Below are 22,143 nucleotides of genomic sequence, written 5' to 3' on the forward strand. Positions count from 1 at the left end.
CCCAAAGCTCCCTTTAGGGCACTTGCCATAAGTATAGAATTAAGCTGTTAGTTAGATACATCTCCACAACGTGCAAGCACACAGGAGGAACCTCCCAGGGCTCCCTATGCAGCTGGAACAACATGTCTGACTTGGGCCAAACTTACTTGGGAAGCCAAAACTCACATTGCATGGTACTACAGATGGGCACCGAACAGGGAAAGGAGCAAACCAGATCTCTTGTGTCCTTCCACAGCCCCGCACAAACACCTCCCAAGACTCTCGTCTCCAAGCCGTCACAACTTGCCTGGTGTTCGCTGACCCTCATAGCTTGCAAGCACTTGTCATCAAAGGGCCAGAACCCAGACCATTTGTCCTCAACATGCACCACTACCACGCCACGGACCTCGCCGAGATTTCACTATGTCTCCGTACAGAGAAGGAAGATACATTGCCTGCTCACTAGCCTTCTGGAGAGAAACCTCGGGGTTCTAAGAGTAAAAGAGGAGCTGTCCTCCGGGAGAGGCTGGGTCAGTGAACAGCATGTAACGCATCAGCGACGTGACAAAAGCAGCAAGCCCCGCTGAGAGGAAGCTCCAGCAGGCAACAGCAGCCTCCCGCTTCTCCTGCCTCCCGCAGCAACGGTCACGCTGAGCCGCCATCCCACGCTCACCTCCCGGGAGCACGAGGCGGCAGCGCCCCGCGCGTGGCTGAGCGAAGCTTTGCCTTCCCGCTACCTCCACCTCCCGAGGCAGGAGGCAGAAGACGGGGGGGAAAGGGCGGAGAAGCAGCGGAGGGAAGCGCCGCGCCGCGCCGCGCCGCGGAGAAGGGCTGGTGGGAGGAACTCACCGGGGGAGCGGCGGGGTCCGCGCGGCGGGCGCCGGCAGGGTCCTCCCCGAGCAGCGGCGCGGGCTCGTCGGGCGGCGGCCGGGCCGGGAGCGTGTCGCAGCAGCTGCCGGCCGACAAGCGGAGCTGGCTCTTGCGCGAGTCGGCGGTGAGCGACACCTCGTGCGAGTAGGAGTGCAGGAAGGCGCGGACGCCGTCGATGCCCACGAAGTGCGAGGCCGGGACGCCGCGCAAGGCGCCGCTGCCCGCCGCCAGCAGCTGCGAGCGGCGCCAGCGCCGCAGGCGCAGCGCCAGCAGCAGCAGCAGGAAGGCGAGGAAGAGGCAGGACACGGCCGCCACGGCCACCACCAGCCACCGCGTCAGGCTGCCGGCCGGCTCGCCCGGCGCCGCCGCCGCCGCGCTGCCCAGCTCCGACAGCAGCTCGGCCACGCTCTCGGCCAGCACCACCGTCAGCGTGGCCGTGGCCGACAGCGCCGGCCGCCCGTGGTCCTTCACCACCACCACCAGGCTCTGCCGCGCCGCGTCGCGGGCCAGCGGGAAGCGCGCCGTCCGCACCTCGCCGCTGTGCAGCCCCACGCGGAACAGCCCCGGCTCCGTCGCCTTGGCCAGCTCGTACGACAGCCACGCGTTCTGCCCCGCGTCCGCGTCCACCGCCACCACCTTGGCCACCAGCGCCCCGGGCTCCGCCGAGCGCGGCGCCAGCTCCACGCCCGCCCAGCCCGCGCCCGGCGCCGGCGCCGGCGGCGGGTACAGCACCTGCGGCGCGTTGTCGTTCTCGTCCACGATCACGAGCCGCACCGACACGTTGCTGCTCAGCGCCGGCGCGCCGCCGTCCTCCGCCCGCACCCACAGCCCCACCTCGCGCACCTCCTCGTAGTCGAAGGAGCGCAGCGCGTACAGCGCGCCCGTCTCCGCCTGCACCGACACGTAGGACGACAGCGGCGCGCCCCGCACCCGCCCCTCCGACAGCCGGTACCGCACGCGCGCGTTCTGCCCCCAGTCCGCGTCCGCCGCCCGCACCGTCAGCACCAGCGCGCCCGCCGCGTTGTTCTCGGGCAGCCGGGCGCTGTAGCGCGCCTCCGCGAACACCGGCGCGTTGTCGTTCACGTCCAGCACCCGCAGCGCCAGCACCGCGCTGCTCCACAGCGCCGGCGACCCGCCGTCCGCCGCCCGCACCGTCACGTTGTACTCCGCCACCTCCTCCCGGTCCAGAGCCCTCGCCGTCACCACGCGGTAGTAGCTGCCCTGCGAGCTCTGCAGCCGGAACGGGACGCCCCCGTCCAGCGAGCACCGCACCTCGCCGTTCGCCCCCGAGTCCCGGTCCTGCACGTGCAGCAGGGCCACCACCGTGCCCGGCGGCGCGTCCTCCGAGATCGCGCTCAGCGCCGACCGCACCGAAATCTGAGGTGCGTTGTCGTTGACGTCTGTCACCGTGATCGCGACTTTGGCCGTATCGAAAAGCTCTCCTCCGTCATGTGCCTGCACCTCCAGTTCGTGCGAGTCGCCTTCCTCGAAGTCCAACTTCCGCATCAGTGTGATGGACCCTGTCTCGGCGTCCAGCTGGAAAACCTCCAATGCCAGGTTCTTCGTTTTCCTCAACGAATATTTCACATGACCGTAGATGCCCTCGTCGGCGTCGGTGGCCGTGACGGTGACGAGGGTGGAGCCCACGGGCACGTCCTCCGGCACACGCAGCGTGTACTCCGCCTGGCTGAACACGGGCGCGTTGTCGTTCGCGTCCAGCACCGCCACGCGGATCCGCGCCGTGCCCGTCCGCGCCGGCTCTCCGCCGTCGCTCGCCCTCAGCACCAGCTCGTGAAACGCCGCCTCCTCCCGGTCCAGTGCCTTCGCCAGCACCAGCTCGGGACGCTGATCCCCGCCGGGACCCGCCTGCACGGCCAGCGAGAAGTGCTCGTCGCCGCTTAGCTCGTAGCTCTGCAGAGAATTCCCTCCCGAGTCCGGGTCGTGGGCCTCGGCCAGGGGAAACCGCGACCCCGGGGCTGTCGTCTCGCTCATTCTCAGCTCCGTTTCTGTCTCTTGGAAGCTGGGCGCGTTGTCGTTAACGTCCGTGATTTCCACTTCGATGCCGTAAAACTTCATTTCCCCCTCCACTATCACCTCACAGCGCAGCACGCATTTCTCCACCAGCCGGCACAGCTGCTCTCTGTCTATCCGCTCCGCCGTCACCAAATGTCCCGTCTTCCCGTACAGAGCGAAATACTGCGTCCTCCCCTCGGAGACAACGCGGACGCCGCGTTCGCGGAGCGCCGGCAGCTCCAGCCCCAGGTCCTTGGCCACGTCGCCCACGAACGAGCCCTTCGGCATCTCCTCGGGAACCGAGTAGCGCAGCTGCCCCCACGCCGCCTCCCACGCCGCCACCAGGACGCACCACAGCAGGGCTCGCTCCCGCCGGACCCAGCGCCTCCCCGCCGCGCACATCGCCGCCGCGGCCCCGCCGGCCCCGCACCGCCGCCGCACGCTCTTCCCAGGCGCTTCCCGGTCAGGCTCCGCTCCCGGCCGCTGCCGCCGGCCCCTCCGCCTCGCTGCAGCACGGCTCCGCACCGCGGGGACGCTCGCAGAACCGCCCGGCCGCCGAGCCAGCCAGCGAGCGAGCGAGCCAGCCGGGCCGCAGCGGGCGGGGCTGCCGGCAGCGCTCCGGCCTTCCTCTCGCTCCTCCTCGGTCAACAGCGGCGCCCGCAGCCTCCTCCCGGCACTGCAGGCACCCAGCGCTGCCGAGCGCTGCCCGCCCTGCCTTGCCCGCGGGCAGCGGCCGGGGACGGCACCGTCGCCACGGGGACAGCGGGGCCCGTCCAGCGGTCATCTCCTGCGCTGCCTTTTCGCCAGCCCATCTCTCCTTCCACCCGCGAGGCGATCACGACCAGGAGGAAGGCAGAGGCCTCCCGCCCCCGCCGTGCTGTTCCGACCGCACGGGAAAAATCCCTTGCTAACGCCGAGACATGCCAAGTAAAATAACGTCTGCTCGTCTCGCATGCACATGATTACGAGCCTCATCCCATTAGTCCGAAGGCACAATCTCCAACACAAATTTGTGTAGCGGTCATGCCTGAATGATTGGTACAGGGAGAGCAAGAGGAAACAGGCTCTGAAACACAAACCGCTTTATTCAGACACCCCCCGCCCAACGCCGTGAACCAGAATTAGGAACCCAAGTGGCAGGAACTTTGCTTTAAAGACCTCCGTTCCTAAGGAACACGCTGGGAATTAAGTACCCCACGACCACTGACTGAGATTAGACCTTTAAAGGCTAAGGCGTGGCTGAAGCAGGCACATGGAGCCACTTGGAAAGAAAGAGGACTTTTAAGCTCGCAAGGAGCCCCAATTCAATATAGAGAAGAAATAGCGAAACTTATACAGGCAGTTCTTCAACCCAAGGAAGTTCCAATAACACATTGTGAAGCCCATCAGAGAGAGAATAGTGAATGATAAAGTGACATCGAAAAGCGGATCAAGTGGCAAAACAAGCAGCTTTAAAAAAGTCAACAGTTGAGGGACCTTTAATTCCAGCACCTCGTTTAGAATCATCACCTGCACAATATATTGAGAGCGAAGATCAATTGCCAGAATTACTAGATTTTTCTAAGAATGATCAGGGATGGTGGGTGACACCTTTAAAGCAACTGCTACTTTCTGAAAAGATGATGGAAAGTCTACTTAAAGGATTGCATCGAGAAAACCATTCAAGAGCAAATGCATTGGTATTGACTGCCAAAAAGATAGCTTGTAGAACCAAAAATGCAAAACCTGACAGACATAATAGTTAAGAGACGTGCTATTTGTTGTGCTAATCACCCAAAAAATTACCAAGAGGGTTATAGGAGTAGTAGTGAAACATGCAACAACTCCTGGGGAATACTGGCAAAGAGATGTTATAGAACTAGCACGGTGTAAATCATACAAATATTTATTGACAATAGCCGGTAATTATATCAGTTGGCCAGAGGCCTTTCCATGTCGTACCAAGAAAGCTAGAGAAATCATTAAGGACTTATTAAAAGAAATTTTCCCTAGATTTGATATTCCAGAAGGTCTGTCTTCTGATATAGGATCCCATTTCACTGTAGAAATCGTAGAGGGAATTTCTAGTTTTGGGGGTATTAAAGGAAATTTACAGGCCCCGTGGAATCCACAGTCCAGTGGTAAAGTAATCTTGTAGAAATATAAGAGTGCCAAGACAGAGTAAGAAGTAGGTAAGAGGCGAAGAAGAAAGAACCAAACGTTAAGGCAAATAAAAGTGAATATGTATCATTTAATTAGATAAACGTGGGGAGTTTTGAGACAAAGGTATGCTGTCTTGAGACAGGCACCCGTTCATGTGCATCCATGAACTTAATTTAAAAATACCTCGACTCTGTGTGCTATTGGCTTGCACGCCGCATAAACGAACCCCGTTTGTGGGACAACAATAAGGAACACGCTGGAAATTAACGACCACGTCCACTGGCTGAGATTAGACATCTAAAGGCTCAAGAAGGTGAGGTCAGTCAACTAAGAATCTAAGCCCCCTAAGACGGTACTATAACCTCTAACACGACTTTCTGTATTCGCCGTGCTTGAATGAGTGCTACAAGGAAAGCAAGAGAAAACAGGCTCTGAAATACAAAACGTAATATTCGAACACACATCCCACACACACCCCGGAAAAGCAATTATATCAGGCTCATGAACCCACGCTTCAGGAACTTTCCTTGAAATAGCATTCTGTGGCCCACCCTAGCAAAATGGAGGGCGATTGCAGGCATACGACACCTTTGCGTTGCTCCCAGTTTTTCTTCTGCGCCTATTTTCCCGCTAGTCGGGAAAGTCAAGTCCCGCCAGTATTTTAGAACGGGATGAGAGCAATGGAGTGTTTCAGTGACGACACTGAGCTAATGGCTACATCATCAAACTGTTGGAAGACCTACAGAGGCAGCTAATACCTTCATAATAATGAAGGAAGAAGACCGAGTCTGCGCACTAATTTACGTGACAGACGAAGAAGAAAGAACCAATCGTTAAGGGAAATTATAATGAATATGATTCACTTAATTAGATAAACGTGGGGGGGTTTGAGACAAAAGTGTGCTGTCTTGAGACAGGCACCCGTTCATGTGCATCCATGAAATTAATTTGACGACACTAAGCTAATGGGTACATCATTAAACTGCTGGAAGACCTACAGAGGCAGCTAATACCGAAACAGGAAACTTAACGGACTTGAATGGGTGATTTCTCATTAGGCCACATAAATTAAGGGTCTGCATGCTACATAGGCATTTACACCTAAACAATTAATTCGATAACGTGAAGGAATCGGCTAGGAAGGGGCGATGACGACCAGAAAGAAATGACACGCCTGTCGTGCTTTTGTTATTTCTACCGCAGGGAAAAACGTTTTTGTTATGGTGATACAAGGTAGATATAAAGTTCTCTTAATATTCCGTGCAGAGCATTACCAGTCTTGGCCCGTTAGTCCAAAAGCACAATCTGCACCACCAGTTGCACAGCAATAAGCAGCAGTCGTGCTTGCAAGACTTTTCACTCACCCTTTTGCAGATCAAAAGTGTCTCATACCGGAACGACACCAGCCACATTAGTTTCCCAAACCCCCAGCCATAGCACAAGGCAGCAACGAAGATCCCCTCTCACAAGGAGTCCTCCTCAGGGACGGCCCTTCGCTCTCGACTTCGTTGCTTTTCGGCTGCACACCGGAGGCCTCTCTCAATCAGCCTCCATTTCGCCCCACTTTGTTTTTACGGGTTTTGTTTGTTTGTTTGTTTGTTTTGTTTTTTACAGCCTTACACGGTACAGACCGTGCTTACACTTAGGACTTGCTGCTCCATTCTAGAAACAACATTAAACAACGGGGTGTTTTTATCCAGCTGTCAACCGGTTCCCAAGTCCATCGCTTCGGGAAAAAGCCATCAGGAAGGTCAAAATCTGAAACATCAAGCACCAATCCCACTTTCCCGACTCCATCATATAGACTTAATTCATCTCATTGTACACGGTAGGGATCTGCGTTCAACATCAGGAACTCATACCATTTTACAGAACACACGTTCCACAACAAAAACCTTCTCAGCTGAAACTGACTTGCGGAAACGCCCTTGTCTCAAAACTGAACGAGCTATGAACTAAGAACTGCCGCCGGTACCTGCCTGCTCTGAGTGTCAAGTGAACAAATGCAAACCACCGACGTTCAGCATCAGCAGAGCTCACTCCACCTGAGAGCTAAACCACACTTGTACCATTTCACCCAGCACAAGCTGAATGGCAAGGACTTCTCCACTGAGCCTACGCGTGTGACAGGCGGTGAGGCAGGAAGTGCCGGTTCCCGCTGCCTGCTGCCAGAAAAGACACCGCAGAGGATTACTTCACCGGTTGACAGAAAGAGAGCGCGTCAGCAGGCGCCCAAGCGGCCGAAGGACGAGCAAGAGCCCGCTCCCCTCGGCGCGAGGTTAGGAAAGGCTCAGAGACAAGGACTGCGCGGGCTTACAGACCTGCGGGGCCTCGGCGTCCGCGGGCGGCTCTCCCGCGCCGGCGCTGCTGGTCGGGCTCCGCTTCCCGCAGGGCTCCGCGCCGAGAAGCTCCTCCGCGGCCAGGCTGGGCAGCGGCGGCGGCAGCCAAGCGCCCTCGGCGACGGCGCGGCCCGGCGCCACGCACAGGTTGTAGGAGTAGGGCAAGGTGCCCTCGCAGAAGTCGGCCGGGAAGGCGGCGCCGGCCACGGAGAAGCGCTGCGCGCCCAGGCAGCGCAGGACGGCGGGCGGCCCGGCCCGGCGCACCCGCGCCAGCACGGCCAGCGCCACGCTCAGCAGGAAGAGGGCGGAGAGGAGCGCCAGCGCCAGCACCAGGTAGAACTGCAGCTCCGCCGGCGAGTCGGCGCCCGCCGCCCGCTCGCTCAGCTCCGGCAGCGCCTCCTGCAAGCTCTCGGCCAGCACCACGTGCAGCGTGGCCGTGGCCGACAGCGCCGGCTGCCCGTGGTCCTTCACCACGGCCACCAGCCGCTGCTTCGCCGCGTCCCTCTCCGACACGGCCCGCGCCGTCCGCACCTCGCCGCTGTGCAGCCCCACGCGGAACAGCGCCGGCTCCGGCGCCTGCACCAGCTCGTACGACAGCCACGCGTTGCGCCCCGCGTCCGCGTCCACCGCCACCACCTTGGCCACCAGGTACCCGGCCTCGGCCGACCGCGGCACCACCTCGAACGGGGCCGCGCCCGGGGCCGCCCCCGCGCCCGCCCCCGCGCCCGCCGCCGGCCACAGCACCCGCGGCGCGTTGTCGTTGCGGTCCAGCACGAAGACGCGCACCGTCGCCGTCGAGCTCCGCGCCGGCGCCCCGCCGTCCTGCGCCCGCACCGCCACCGCGAACTCGCGGCACTGCTCGTAGTCGAAGGAGCGCTGCGCGTACACCGCGCCGCTCCGCGCCTCCACCGACACGTACGGCGCCGCGCCCGCCGCGCCCGCGCTGCCGCCCGCCAGCCAGTAGCTGACGCGCCCGTTGGCGCCCGCGTCCGCGTCCCGCGCGCGCACGCGCAGCACCGGCGCGCCCGCCGCGTTGTTCTCCGCCACGTAGGCGCTGTAGGCGGCCTCCTCGAACACCGGCGCGTTGTCGTTCACGTCCGACACCTCCAGCACCAGCGCCGCGCGGCTGGAGAGCGCCGGGCTGCCCCGGTCCCTGGCCACCACCGCCACCCGGTGCTCGGCCGCCTGCTCCCGGTCCAGCGCGCTCGCCGTCACCACCTTGTACGAGCCGCCCGACGACGCCACGATCGACAGCGGCGCCTCGCCCGACAGCTCGCACGACACCTGGCCGTTCTCCCCGGAGTCCCGGTCACGCACTTTCAACAGGGCCACCACCGTGCCGGCCGGCGCGTCCTCGGGCACCGGGCTCGACACCGACAACATCGTGATTTCGGGCGCGTTGTCGTTCTCGTCCGTGATGTCTATCTGCACCTTGCAGTGCGCCACCAGACCACCCCCGTCCCTCGCCTCCAGGCCGAAGCTGTATTTGCTCTTCTCCTCGAAATCGAGGGGCCCCGCCGTCCTGACCTCGCCGCTGTCGCTGTCAACACTGAACAATGCGCGGACGCCGTCCGGCACATTGCCGAAGGCGTAGGAGACCCGCCCGTTGGAGCCCGCGTCTGCATCCGTGGCCCGCACCCGCAGCACCAGCGTCCCCGCTGGAAGGTTCTCCCGCACTCGTGCCTCGTAGGCGCTTTTACTGAACACGGGCGCGTTGTCGTTGGCATCCGTCACGTTGACGCGAACCTGGACGGTCCCGGACCTCACGGGGTCCCCGCCATCCACCGCCGTCAGCACCAGCTGAAAGGAACTCTGCTTCTCCCGGTCCAGCGCTCTCTCCAGCACTAATTCCGGCTGCCTGCTTCCACCCGGGCTTTCCTTCACGGCCAGGGTGAAGGACGGGTTGCTGGTGAGCTGGTAAGTCAGGAGCGCGTTGCTGCCCACGTCCGTGTCTCGGGCCATCTCCAGCGGAAAACGCGCCCCGGGAAGTGTCCATTCACCGATCTCTATGTCCAAAACAGCCTTGCTGAAGGCTGGGGCGTTGTCGTTGATGTCCAGGATGGCCACCTCGACGTGGAAAACGTTGAGCGGGTTCTGCACCAGCGCCTCGAAGCTGACGGAGCAGGACGCCGCCTCGCCGCACATCTCCTCCCGGTCCAGCCTCTCGCTCACGTAGAGGTTCCCGCTCTCCCCGCTCACGCCAAAGTACTGCTTCTCGGCGCTGAGCCGCAGCTGGCGTGCCGGCAGGTCGGCCGGGCTCAGCCCCAGGTCCCGCGCCAGCGGCCCCACCAGCGAGCCTCTGCCCAGCTCCTCGGGGATGGCGTAGCGGACCCGCTCCGGCGCCGCCCGGCAGCACAAGCCCAGCAGCAAAGCGGGCAGCAGCACTCGCCCGGCTGCTCGCCGGCCGCTCTGCCTCTGCCTCTGCCTCTGCCTGCCCGCCATTCTGGGCAGCGCTCGCCGCGCTCCTCCCTCCTGCCGCTGCCCTGCGTCCCTTCCAGCCACTCTCCGCAGCGAGCGCAGGGCCCGCCGGAGGCCAGCGATCTCGGCGCCGGCTCGGACGCCGCTGCTCCCCGCGCCGCGCCGCCTCTCGCCTCTGCTGCCCGTGCCGCTGCCGCTCTGGCCGGCGCCGTGCGAGCGAGCAGCCTGCGGGGGCAGGACGCTGCGGCGGCTCCGTCTGCGGCTGCGGCTCCTGCTGCGGCTCCGGCGCCGCTCCGCCTCGGCCAACAGCGGCACCCGGAGGCGCCGCGACGCCACCGCAGCCAGCTGATGGCCGCGCTCGCTCACGGTGGCCCGGGCTTGTGGCCGGTGTTTAGTGGCTGCACCCAGCTTTGGGGTCTCTCTTTTTCGAGAATCAGGAGGCTCGGAAGCACTTGCTTCATGGCACCCCGAAGCCGTTTAAGCCTGAGAGACGCTGTCGGGTACCTTTAGGTCGCCTCCTTGAGTGGCAATGAATGTCTGAAGGAAATGCTCGTTGCAGAGCAATAAATAAAGGAACTCGGCTGCTCTTCCTTAAAAGCAAGATGGAACCATAATAGCATGAAACGGTATTGTAGCTAGGGAAGCCTTCACGAGCTTTTTAGCACTCTGTCAGGTACCTTCAATTCTGCTTTCCTCACCTGGGACGAATACTGAGATGAAATTACTCTTGCTGGAGTAATCAGTAAGTAATCAGAAACAGAATGAAGCAAAAATCATTGCAGTCCTCCCACGCCAGGCCTGCTAAGGGTTTCTGTCTTCTCAGGAATTCTTCCTTTGGCTCCTGAAAGTCTGACATTTGTCCCGTTGTTAATTTTCCTTTTAGGGAGAAGAACAATTACCCTGGGAAATATATCACCCTAAAGGGATGTGTGTAGCTCCATGGTAAGACACTACTGTGTTTCTGATTCACACTGAAATGCCTTCTGTTCTGTCTCCATACTTGAGCGGCTGACAATGGGAAAGTGCAAAGCCACATTGAGTCTTTCATAGAATTGTAGACTGGTTTGGGTTGGAAGGGGCCTTTAAAGAATGTTGAATCCACGTCCCTGCCATGGACAGGGACATCCTTCACTAGGACAGGTTGCTCAAAGCCCCGTCCAACCTGTTCTGGAACACTTCCAATGATGGTGCATCCACAACATCTGTGGGCAACCTGTTCCAGTGTCTCACCACCCTTACGTTCAATCAAAATCTATCCTCTTTCAGTTTAAAAACATTGCCCCTTCTCCTGTCACAACAGGCCCTTGTAAAAAGTCTTTCTCCATCTTTCTTTTAAGCCCTCTCTCTATATTGAAAAGGCGCCATATGGTCTCCCCAGAGCCTTCTGTTCTCTAGGCTAAAGAACCTCAACGCCTTTAGCTCTTCTTCATCACAGAGATGTTCCAGCCCTTTGAACACTTTTGTGGTCCTTCTCTGGAACTACTCAAACAGGTCCATGTCTTTTTGGGCCATGGACCCCTGAGCTGGATGCAGTACTCCAGGTGGGGTCTCATGGAAGTAGAAGGGAGGGGGAGAATTCCCTCCCTTGACCTTCTGGCCATGCTGCTGGTTATGCAGCCGAAGATAATATTGCCTTTCTGGGCAGCAAGAGTACATCACCAGTACATGTCCCATTTGTCACCCACCGCTACCCCCAAGTCCGCCTCCACAAGGCTGCTCTCAATCCCCCAGTCTGTACAGAAACTGGGGGTTGCCCCCACCCAGCGGCAGAACTTTGCACTTGGCCTTGTTGAACTTCATGAGGTTCACACGGGCCCATTTCTCCAGCCTGTCAAGGTCCCTCTGGATGGCATCCCTTCCCTCTAGCCAATCAATTGCACCAGTCAGCCCCGTGTCATCTGCAAACTTGCTGTGGCTGCACTCAATCCCACTGTAATATTTGATAGATATTCAGTAGTATTGGTCCCAGTATGGACCCTTGTGGGACACCACACATTACTGATTTCCACTAGGACATTGAGCCATTGACTACAACTCTTTGGATGCTGCCATCCAGCCAGTTCCTTATCCACCTAACAGGCCAGCTGTCAAACCCATAACTCTCCAATTGAGCGGCCAGCATGGTTTTGGGCGACCGTGTGGAGGACACCTTGCGTGCGCTCTCCAACTGGTCCCTCGTCTGTTCGTGGAAACCTTGGCTGGGCAGGGCTGTCACTCTGCAGTTTGTGGATTGCAGTAGAGATGGTTCTCCTTTCTTACCCTACAGACAAGTGTGCCTGGGTGAGCACACGCCCGTCTATGAAATGCTTCCTCTTTACAGCCGTAAACATCGAAGTTTTGTACGGGAACTGCCCCTACACTCAGACAACTGGAACACATGTGACCTTCCACAGGTGAACAGACACCCAGAGGTTGAGCTGTAGCTCATGACAACAAGCAAGGCAAGACTTAGGAATGTACAGCAGTCGATGGATTGGTGGAATAACATTTCTTGGGCCAAACTTACTGAGCAGAAGCAACGCATATTGCATAGTACTCCATCAGGCACACCGCTGTGTTAACTATGTCAAGCAAGGAAATGGCCATCTGTTCTCCTATAGCTTGACACACAGAGCTCCCCTGTCTTCTCTCCAGCCCTACACAACTTGCAGGTTTGTTTCTGACCTTCACATAATAGGCAAAAACATATCAGGAGAGGATAATGCACTATGCTCATACCAAGAAGGGAGGTACATTTGTCTCCACACCACCATTGTGAGAAGGAACAGGATTCTAAAGCACAGGAATGATAAACGGACACACTAAAAGAGGAGTGGTCATCCAGCAGAGAATGGGTCATCAAACTAATGGCTTATGGGGAATCTCCTCCCCTCTTTTATCACACCCACTGTTCCACAGAGATGCTCCCGCCTCCTACTAAGGTCGTGCCTACATCTATTCCCCCTGACAATAACAGAACACAAAGATACCCTCACATCTCCTGCCTTTCACACCCACTGCAGCATGAGCAAGAGGCACTAACACAAGACACATTGCCAAATGAAGTGATGTTGATAATTCCAAGTAAACCTACACACATATGAGACCAGGTAAAGAAAAACATAAATTAGACAAGCAAGGCAAGGAAGCATTAGAAGACAAAGTGCTCTCAGAGAAACTCACCAGGAAGTCTTCTTGGTCTTCACTGTGGGTACTGAAATTCATCCCCGAGAGCACCTGGCAGTCAGTCATATCTCAAGCTGCAAGTGTGGCCCTTCAGTCTAACTCTGGACTAGATAATAGGGGCTTTCATTATAAGAAATAGTCAACAGCTCCCAGCAATTCTATTCTACTGTGTGGCCTGCTCATCTCCCACAGATACAAAGCCGTCAGGCTAAACATCTTCTCATCAGTCTCTTTTTCAAGCTAAGTCTGCTGAGAAATTACAACAGATTCACTTTTAGCTTCTGCTTCATTTTCCTCACACTGAAAATTCTGTCTTACTTGGCTGAAGTGACTATTTGCTGCAAAACAACACTCACAGTTTCAAATGCAAAAGAAATATCCAGGTGTGGGGAAAAGGAACCACGACCTTCCAGGAAACAGAGGCCTGAAAGAAGGTGTAATTACAACTATGAAGAAACTAAGCATCGCAACGTTACTGGAGATACAGATGGATAAAGGAGGTTTCACACAGAAATTATAAGCCATTCTACCCATGCATCATCGTTCTGCAGGCACAGGAATTGCACAAATACGTTACTGCTGGAGGACAGTCATTGCCTTTCAGGACAGGGAAACCAGGATCACGGCATGAATGGCACAGGCCTTGGCACCAGGCATGAAATCAAACAATTCCTTAGCCAAAGCCACACTGCCCTACCTGTTTTCCTGGCTGGGAGCCAGCCTCCCACCCTCCTTGCTCTGCATTCACAGCCTTTAGTGGCACCACAGACAATATTCACTGTTTTGGCCATATGGCAACCACAGGCAAAAGAGCATTTCATTCAGTGACATTGTAGGGAAACAGAAGCCTGCCAACGTCTTTGTCTTGGCAGCTGAACACTTTCAAGGTAGGGATGGAAACTACTTCCTCAGCCCAACAACTAGAAGATGTCTTTTCATGTTTTCAGGGTTCCCAGCCACAAGGAGGCCCAGCTTTACACCTGGACAATAAGCAAGGCAAGAATGGGAAACCTACACAAGTGAAGGAATCATAGCTTAACATTTCAGCTTATGTCAACTGTAGTAGGTGCACAAGAAGGGTATCTAGTTGGGGAAAAGTCCACAGGAGGCTCACACAGGAGCTCACACCAAAGAGCAAGCCACAGTTCCTCAAAGTAATTCCTTTGCACAATAAAGAAGGGGAAATGCATGGAACCACAACTGTGGGGCTCATCTAACAACTAGGACAAACTGAACTTTTACACCATCTTTCCATCTTTTACACATTTCAAATTATACCACAGCAAACTTTTTCACCTGGCCTCTATTGGGACAGACAGAATTTTTCACTGTGCTCAAATACTACGCAACAGGAAAGCTACCCCTGCAGATAGACACCATTGTAAGAAAAGTTGCACATGCAGCTTCTCCTTACTGAGCGTGCAGATGACAACACAGTGCATGCAAAGAGTTTTCTCTGCTTATTGCACTGATGTGAGATGTAGGAAATTGTGTTTTAGATTAGAAAATCCTGTTCTAAATCAAGTTAGTTAATCATTTTCAACTTCAAACAATTTTAGTAATACCTACAGAAGTAGCCAAGGTCATTCTGACCCTTTCTGTTCTTTCCTGATTCATGAGACGTCTCTCTTGGCAGGAAAACAAACCATTGACCAGGCACAGAGCGACTTAGTTGTCAAAGTGAGGAGGGAATACCTTCCCATATGACCACCAAAGACCACCCAAGAACCCTGCGCATGTGGAGAAGGCCTCTGATGTGTCGTGGTTATATAATCCCCTGCATCTGCATTAGATAGTCTGAATATGTAATAGGTAGAAGTAGTTTAATAAAGTATATGCAATAGTTACTGTATAAAAGCGACACACCTGATGAATCTGGCGTGCTTGGATTGTGGAAAGTCCACTGAGCACCGAGGCCCCAACAAAAAGCAATATATCTCCTCAGTGCGTGAGATCGGTGCATCACACAGCGTGTAACGAATCCGCTTTTAGGACAACAACACTACTTTGAGGAAATGTAAAATATTCTCAAGGGCATAAGCAACATGCAGCTCTGATAAAGACCCAGTTGTCAAAGTATCAGCTCAAAGACACCATCATCCTACTTCAGCACATTGGGCAATTGGGAATGTACATGACTCTCAAATCTGAACAGAAAGTGTACGTCTGTGCACAGTTACTGCCATTCCCGGGAAACATCAGGCAACAGGAAAGCACATTGACTGTGGTTAAAGTCAGTCTTTTAGTGTTTTAAGGATTACCAGCCAAAGTGAGGCCCAGCTTCAGACCTGGACAAAGAAAGAAGGCATTAATGGGAACTCTACAGGAGTGGAAGAATGGTAGCTTCACACTTCAGATTGTGTCAGCTGTAGTAGGTACACAGAAAAGGGAACCACCTGCTAACAAGTACACAGGAGGCTCACACAGCAGCTCACCATAGACCATAGCTGTATGCCCACTATTAGTTTCTTTGGATGATAAAAAAGGGGAAAGACTTGGAACCACAACTGTGGGCCTCATCTAACAACTAGGACAAACTTTTAAACCTACCCTTTAGCCATTTCACACTATATCACAGCAAAGTGTTCCAGCTGCCCTGTCTCTGTATAGGCAGAACGCCAACCTGCCAAAAGAGCATGCAACAGGAAAGCAACCTCTGCAGACAGCCAGCATTGAAAGAAACGTTGGGCACATGGTATCTCAGAATCCAAGCATTGCAACATGGACAAATGCAAAGAGATCTTTCTGCTCATCCCATAAAATTTGATCAAACATTAGAAGTTCTAAAGGCCATGAGTGACACGGACCTCAGTTAATGACCCAATCATCAAAGTCTCAGCTCAAAGGCAACATCATCCTTCTTCAACACACGGGCAACTTGGAAGATACGTTACACTACCACACTGTTGCAAAGTTTACATCTGTGCTCAGTAACTGCCATTCCCAGGAAACATCATGCAACAGGAAAGCACACTGATGAACCCACAACTTGACAACTGGAGTCCAAGCAAGGCAATATCCAAAAAATAAGATGCCTTCAGGCTCAGTTTCAGAACACCAACAATAAACCCTGGGAATCAACAAAACACATGCCATGTCTCCACCAGGACCTCCTCACACACAGCACCCTCTCGAGACTCTCCTCAAACCCTTCACAGGTTGCGTGGTTGTCCTTGACCTTCATCATTTGCAGATAGACTCCACCCAAAGAAAAGCTGCACAGACAACTTCTCCTTACCAGGGAGAATATTTGACTTCTCAGCATGTGCATGTGACAAGCAAGAGCATTTCTTCCAGTAGTATTTTAAGGGAACACTTCTATGAAAGTCTCTCTCTTTACAGCTGAAAGCATGAAAGGCACGTAGGGGACAGTCAGCCAAATGTAACACATGTGGTCTTCCACACATTCTCAGACACAAAGGACCACCTCCACATCATTACGACGAGCAAGTCAGGATGTTAAACACACACAGAAGGGAAGGGATGACAACATACTCTTCTAGATTATGGCATAACTCAGGTGTTTAGTAGGTTACAAAACCAGGGCTGGCTCCTCCCAAAGCTCCCTTTAGGGCACTTGCCATAAGTATAGAATTAAGCTGTTAGTTAGATACATCTCCACAACGTGCAAGCACACAGGAGGAACCTCCCAGGGCTCCCTATGCAGCTGGAACAACATGTCTGACTTGGGCCAAACTTACTTGGGAAGCCAAAACTCTCATTACATGATACTACAGATGGGCACCGAACAGGGAAAGGAGCAAACCAGACCTTTTGTGTCCTTCCACAGCCCCGCACAAACACCTCCAAGACTCTCGTCTCCAAGCCGTCACAACTTGCCTGGTGTTCGTTGACCCTCATAGTTTGCAAGCACTTGCCATCAAAGGGCCAGAACCCAGACCATTTGTCCTCAACATGCACCACTACCACGCCACGGACCTCACCGAGATTTCACTACGTCTCCGTACAGAGAAGGAAGATACATTGCCTGCTCACTAGCCTTCTGGAGAGAAACCTCGGGGTTCTAAGAGTAAAAGAGGAGCTGTCCTCCGGGAGAGGCTGGGTCAGTGAACAGCGTGTAACACATCAGCGACGTGATAAAAGCAGCAAGCCCCGCTGAGAGGAAGCTCCAGCAGGCAACAGCAGCCTCCCGCTTCTCCTGCCTCCCGCAGCAACGGTCACGCTGAGCCGCCATCCCACGCTCACCTCCCGGGAGCACGAGGCGGCAGCGCCCCGCGCGTGGCTGAGCGAAGCTTTGCCTTCCCGCTACCTCCACCTCCCGAGGCAGGAGACAGAAGACGGGGGGGAAAGGGCGGAGAAGCAGCGGAGGGAAGCGCCGCGCCGCGCCGCGGAGAAGGGCTGGTGGGAGGAACTCACCGGGGGAGCGGCGGGGTCCGCGCGGCGGGCGCCGGCAGGGTCCTCCCCGAGCAGCGGCGCGGGCTCGTCGGGCGGCGGCCGGGCCGGGAGCGTGTCGCAGCAGCTGCCGGCCGACAAGCGGAGCTGGCTCTTGCGCGAGTCGGCGGTGAGCGACACCTCGTGCGAGTAGGAGTGCAGGAAGGCGCGGACGCCGTCGATGCCCACGAAGTGCGAGGCCGGGACGCCGCGCAAGGCGCCGCTGCCCGCCGCCAGCAGCTGCGAGCGGCGCCAGCGCCGCAGGCGCAGCGCCAGCAGCAGCAGCAGGAAGGCGAGGAAGAGGCAGGACACGGCCGCCACGGCCACCACCAGCCACCGCGTCAGGCTGCCGGCCGGCTCGCCCGGCGCCGCCGCCGCCGCGCTGCCCAGCTCCGACAGCAGCTCGGCCACGCTCTCGGCCAGCACCACCGTCAGCGTGGCCGTGGCCGACAGCGCCGGCCGCCCGTGGTCCTTCACCACCACCACCAGGCTCTGCCGCGCCGCGTCGCGGGCCAGCGGGAAGCGCGCCGTCCGCACCTCGCCGCTGTGCAGCCCCACGCGGAACAGCCCCGGCTCCGTCGCCTTGGCCAGCTCGTACGACAGCCACGCGTTCTGCCCCGCGTCCGCGTCCACCGCCACCACCTTGGCCACCAGCGCCCCGGGCTCCGCCGAGCGCGGCGCCAGCTCCACGCCCGCCCAGCCCGCGCCCGGCGCCGGCGCCGGCGGCGGGTACAGCACCTGCGGCGCGTTGTCGTTCTCGTCCACGATCACGAGCCGCACCGACACGTTGCTGCTCAGCGCCGGCGCGCCGCCGTCCTCCGCCCGCACCCACAGCCCCACCTCGCGCACCTCCTCGTAGTCGAAGGAGCGCAGCGCGTACAGCGCGCCCGTCTCCGCCTGCACCGACACGTAGGACGACAGCGGCGCGCCCCGCACCCGCCCCTCCGACAGCCGGTACCGCACGCGCGCGTTCTGCCCCCAGTCCGCGTCCGCCGCCCGCACCGTCAGCACCAGAGCGCCCGCCGCGTTGTTCTCGGGCAGCCGGGCGCTGTAGCGCGCCTCCGCGAACACCGGCGCGTTGTCGTTCACGTCCAGCACCCGCAGCGCCAGCACCGCGCTGCTCCACAGCGCCGGCGACCCGCCGTCCGCCGCCCGCACCGTCACGTTGTACTCCGCCACCTCCTCCCGGTCCAGAGCCCTCGCCGTCACCACGCGGTAGTAGTCCTCCAAGGACTTCTCCAGCCGGAACGGCAGGCGCTCGCCGATGCTGCACCGCACCTCGCCGTTCGCCCCCGAGTCCCGGTCCTGCACGTGCAGCAGGGCCACCACCGTGCCCGGCGGCGCGTCCTCCGAGATCGCGCTCAGCGCCGACCGCACCGAAATCTGGGGCGCGTTGTCGTTGACGTCTGTCACCGTGATCGCGACTTTGGCCGTGTCGGAAAGGCCCCCGCCGTCTTCTCCCTGCACCTCCAGTTCATGTGAGGAGATTTCCTCAAAGTCCAAATCCTCCTTAAGGGATATTTGTCCTGTCTCAGAGTCCAGATAAAAAAGTTCCGACGAGCTTTCTGGAATTTTGTGGAAACTGTATTTCACGCGCCCGTAGATGCCCTCGTCGGCGTCGGTGGCCGTGACGGTGACGAGGGTGGAGCCCACGGGCACGTCCTCCGGCACACGCAGCGTGTACTCCGCCTGGCTGAACACGGGCGCGTTGTCGTTCGCGTCCAGCACCGCCACGCGGATCCGCGCCGTGCCCGTCCGCGCCGGCTCTCCGCCGTCGCTCGCCCTCAGCACCAGCTCGTGAAACGCCGCCTCCTCCCGGTCCAGCGCCTTCGCCAGCACCAGCTCGGGACGCTGCTCCCCGCCGGGACCCGCCTGCACGGCCAGCGAGAAGTGCTCGTCGCCGCTCAGCTCGTAGCTCTGCAGCGAATTCCCTCCCGAGTCCGGGTCGTGGGCCTCGGCGAGGGGAAACCGTGACCCCAGGGCTGTCGTCTCGCTCATTCTCAATTCCTTTTCTGCCTCTCGGAAGTTGGGCGCGTTATCATTAATGTCCGTGATTTCCACCTCGATGCCGTAAACCTGCATTTCCCCCTCCACTATCACCTCACAGCGCAGCACGCATTTCTCCACCAACCGGCACAGCTGCTCTCTGTCTATCCGCTCCGCCGTCACCAAATGTCCCGTCTTCCCGTGCAGAGCGAAATACTGCGTCCTCCCCTCGGAGACAACGCGGACGCCGCGTTCGCGGAGCGCCGGCAGCTCCAGCCCCAGGTCCTTGGCCACGTCGCCCACGAACGAGCCCTTCGGCATCTCCTCGGGAACCGAGTAGCGCAGCTGCCCCCACGCCGCCTCCCACGCCGCCACCAGGACGCACCACAGCAGGGCTCGCTCCCGCCGGACCCAGCGCCTCCCCGCCGCGCACATCGCCGCCGCGGCCCCGCACCGCCGCCGCAGACGCTCCTCGCAGACGCTCGGGCTCCGCTTCCCTCTCAGGCTCCGGCCCCGGCTCGCCGCTCCCGGCCGCTGCCGCCGGCCCCTCCGCCTCGCTGCAGCACGGCTCCGCACCGCGGGGACGCTCGCAGAACCGCCCGGCCGCCGAGCCAGCCAGCGAGCGAGCGAGCCAGCCGGGCCGCAGCGGGCGGGGCTGCCGGCAGCGCTCCGGCCTTCCTCTCGCTCCTCCTCGGTCAACAGCGGCGCCCGCAGCCTCCTCCCGGCACTGCAGGCACCCAGCGCTGCCGAGCGCTGCCCGCCCTGCCTTGCCCGCGGGCAGCGGCCGGGGACGGCACCGTCGCCACGGGGACAGCGGGGCCCGTCCAGCGGTCATCTCCTGCGCTGCCTTTTCGCCAGCCCATCTCTCCTTCCACCCGCGAGGCGATCACGACCAGGAGGAAGGCAGAGGCCTCCCGCCCCCGCCGTGCTGTTCCGACCGCACGGGAAAAATCCCTTGCTAACGCCGAGACATGCCAAGTAAAATAACGCCTCTTCGTCTCACATGCACGTGATTACGAGCCTCATCCCATTAGTCCGAAGGCACAATCTCCAACACCAATATGCGTAGCGCTCATGCCTGAATGACTGCTACAGGGAGAGCAAGAGGAAACAGGCTCTGAAACACAACCCGGGATATTCAGACACACACCCCGCCCCCCGCCGTGAACCAGAGTTAGGAACCCAAGCGGCAGGAACTTTGCTTCAAAGACCTCCGTTCCTAAGGAACAGGCTCGGAATTAACTACCCCACGACCATTGACTGAGATTAGGCATTTAAAGGCTGAAGCGTGGCTGAAGCAGGCACATGGAGCCATTTGGAAAGAAAGAGGACTTTTAAGCTCGCAAGGAGCCCCAATTCAATATGGAGAAGAAATAGCGAAACTTCTACAGGCAGTTCTTCAACCCGAGGAAGTTGTAATAACACATTGTAAAGCCCATCACAGTGGGAACAGTGAAATGATAAAGGGAAGTCGAAAAGCGGATCAAGTAGCAAAAGAAGCAGCTCTAAAACATTAAACATTTGAAGGAGCCTTAATTCCAGCACCTCGTTTAGAATCATCACCTCCGCAATATACTGAGAGAGAAGATCAATTGCTAGAATAATTAGATTGTTCTAAGAATGATCAGGGATGGTGGGTGACACCTTTAAAGCAACTGCTACTTTCTGAAAAGATGATGGAAAGTCTACTTAAAGGATTGCATCGAGAAACACATTCAAGAGCAAATGCATTGATATTGACTGCCAAAAAGAGAGCTTGTAGGACCAAAAATGGGAAATCTGACAGACATAATAGTTAAGAGACGTGCTATTTGCTGTGCTAATCACCCCCAAAATTACCAAGAGGTTTAAAGGAAAAGTTGTGAAACAGGGAACAACTCCTGGGGAATACTGGCAAAGAGATATTATGGAACTAGCACGGTGTAATTCATACAGAGATTTATGGTGATAGTAGATACCTTTTTTGGTTGGCCAGAGGCCTTTCCATGTCGTACCAGGAAGGCTAGAGAAATCATTAAGGCCTTACCAAAAGAAATTCTCCCTAGGTTTGATACTCCAGAAGGTCTGTCTTCTGATATAAGATCCCATTTCACTGTAGAAATCGTAGAGGGAATTTCTAGTTTTGGGGGTATTAAAGGTAATATACATGCCCCTTGGAATCCACAGTCCAGTGGTAAAGTAATCTTGTAGGAATATAAGAGAGGCAATGGAGACAAGGTGCTTGAATAAAATCCCGCATGAGTTCGGATTCTCGCTGTCTGGATGGCTACAGAGTTTACTACAGAACCTAATCATTTTGGTTATTACAGTGATTTTTGTTTGTATATTGTTTGGATGTCTCAAGAGTTTCATCATGATACAGGCATCTCAACCATATGCATGAGTTAATATTTAAAATAGGGAAATTATTAGTACACACGATGTAAGGTTTAGGAACTAACTATCAGACAATGGGGCTTCATGTGTATGTCAGAAAAGGTAAAGGATTGTGGTCTGGTCAATAAACCTTGAAGAACCACCTGTAACTGCCAAGACAGAGTAAGAAGTAGGTAAGAGGTAATTCCTACAGGGGGAGATCGCAACCACTGACTCGTTGACCACCTACTGAAATGAGACCACCTACTCAAAACAAAACCATGAAGGAAGAAGACCGAGTCTGCGCACTAATTTACGTGGCAGCCGAAGAAGAAAGAACCAATCGTTAAGGGAAATAATAGTGAATATGTATCACTTAATTAGATAAATGTGGGGAGTTTTGAGACAAAGGTGTGCTGTCTTGACACAGGCACCCGTTCATGTGCATCCATGAAATTAATTTAAAAATACCTCGACTCTGTGT

General features: G+C 57.0%; 3 protein-coding genes across 3 annotated transcripts; all 3 read right to left on the reverse strand.

Moving 5' to 3' along the window:
* Positions 1-641: 641 nt before the first annotated feature.
* Positions 642-3,794, reverse strand: LOC142044223 (protocadherin gamma-A2-like). The gene has a single exon (XM_075056428.1). The coding sequence runs from the start codon at positions 3,262-3,264 to the stop codon at positions 649-651; it is 2,616 nt and encodes an 871-aa protein (XP_074912529.1). The 5' UTR covers positions 3,265-3,794; the 3' UTR covers positions 642-648.
* Positions 3,795-7,175: 3,381 nt separating this feature from the next.
* On the reverse strand, positions 7,176-9,986 carry LOC142044187 (protocadherin gamma-B5-like). Its single transcript, XM_075056359.1, has one exon. The coding sequence runs from the start codon at positions 9,783-9,785 to the stop codon at positions 7,284-7,286; it is 2,502 nt and encodes an 833-aa protein (XP_074912460.1). The 5' UTR covers positions 9,786-9,986; the 3' UTR covers positions 7,176-7,283.
* Positions 9,987-15,917: 5,931 nt separating this feature from the next.
* LOC142044224 (protocadherin gamma-A2-like) lies at positions 15,918-20,905 on the reverse strand. Its single transcript, XM_075056429.1, has one exon. The coding sequence runs from the start codon at positions 19,737-19,739 to the stop codon at positions 17,193-17,195; it is 2,547 nt and encodes an 848-aa protein (XP_074912530.1). The 5' UTR covers positions 19,740-20,905; the 3' UTR covers positions 15,918-17,192.
* Between the last annotated feature and the right edge of the window lie 1,238 nt (positions 20,906-22,143).

Source organism: Buteo buteo, chromosome 24 (assembly GCF_964188355.1).
Source record: "Buteo buteo chromosome 24, bButBut1.hap1.1, whole genome shotgun sequence".
Lineage (NCBI taxonomy): Eukaryota > Metazoa > Chordata > Aves > Accipitriformes > Accipitridae > Buteo > Buteo buteo.

Excerpts from the sequence above, each read along its gene's own strand:
- LOC142044223 (XM_075056428.1), bottom strand. The coding sequence starts at position 3,264 with ATGTGCGCGGCGGGGAGGCGCTGGGTCCGGCGGGAGCGAGCCCTGCTG.
- LOC142044187 (XM_075056359.1), bottom strand. The coding sequence starts at position 9,785 with ATGGCGGGCAGGCAGAGGCAGAGGCAGAGGCAGAGCGGCCGGCGAGCA.
- LOC142044224 (XM_075056429.1), bottom strand. The coding sequence starts at position 19,739 with ATGTGCGCGGCGGGGAGGCGCTGGGTCCGGCGGGAGCGAGCCCTGCTG.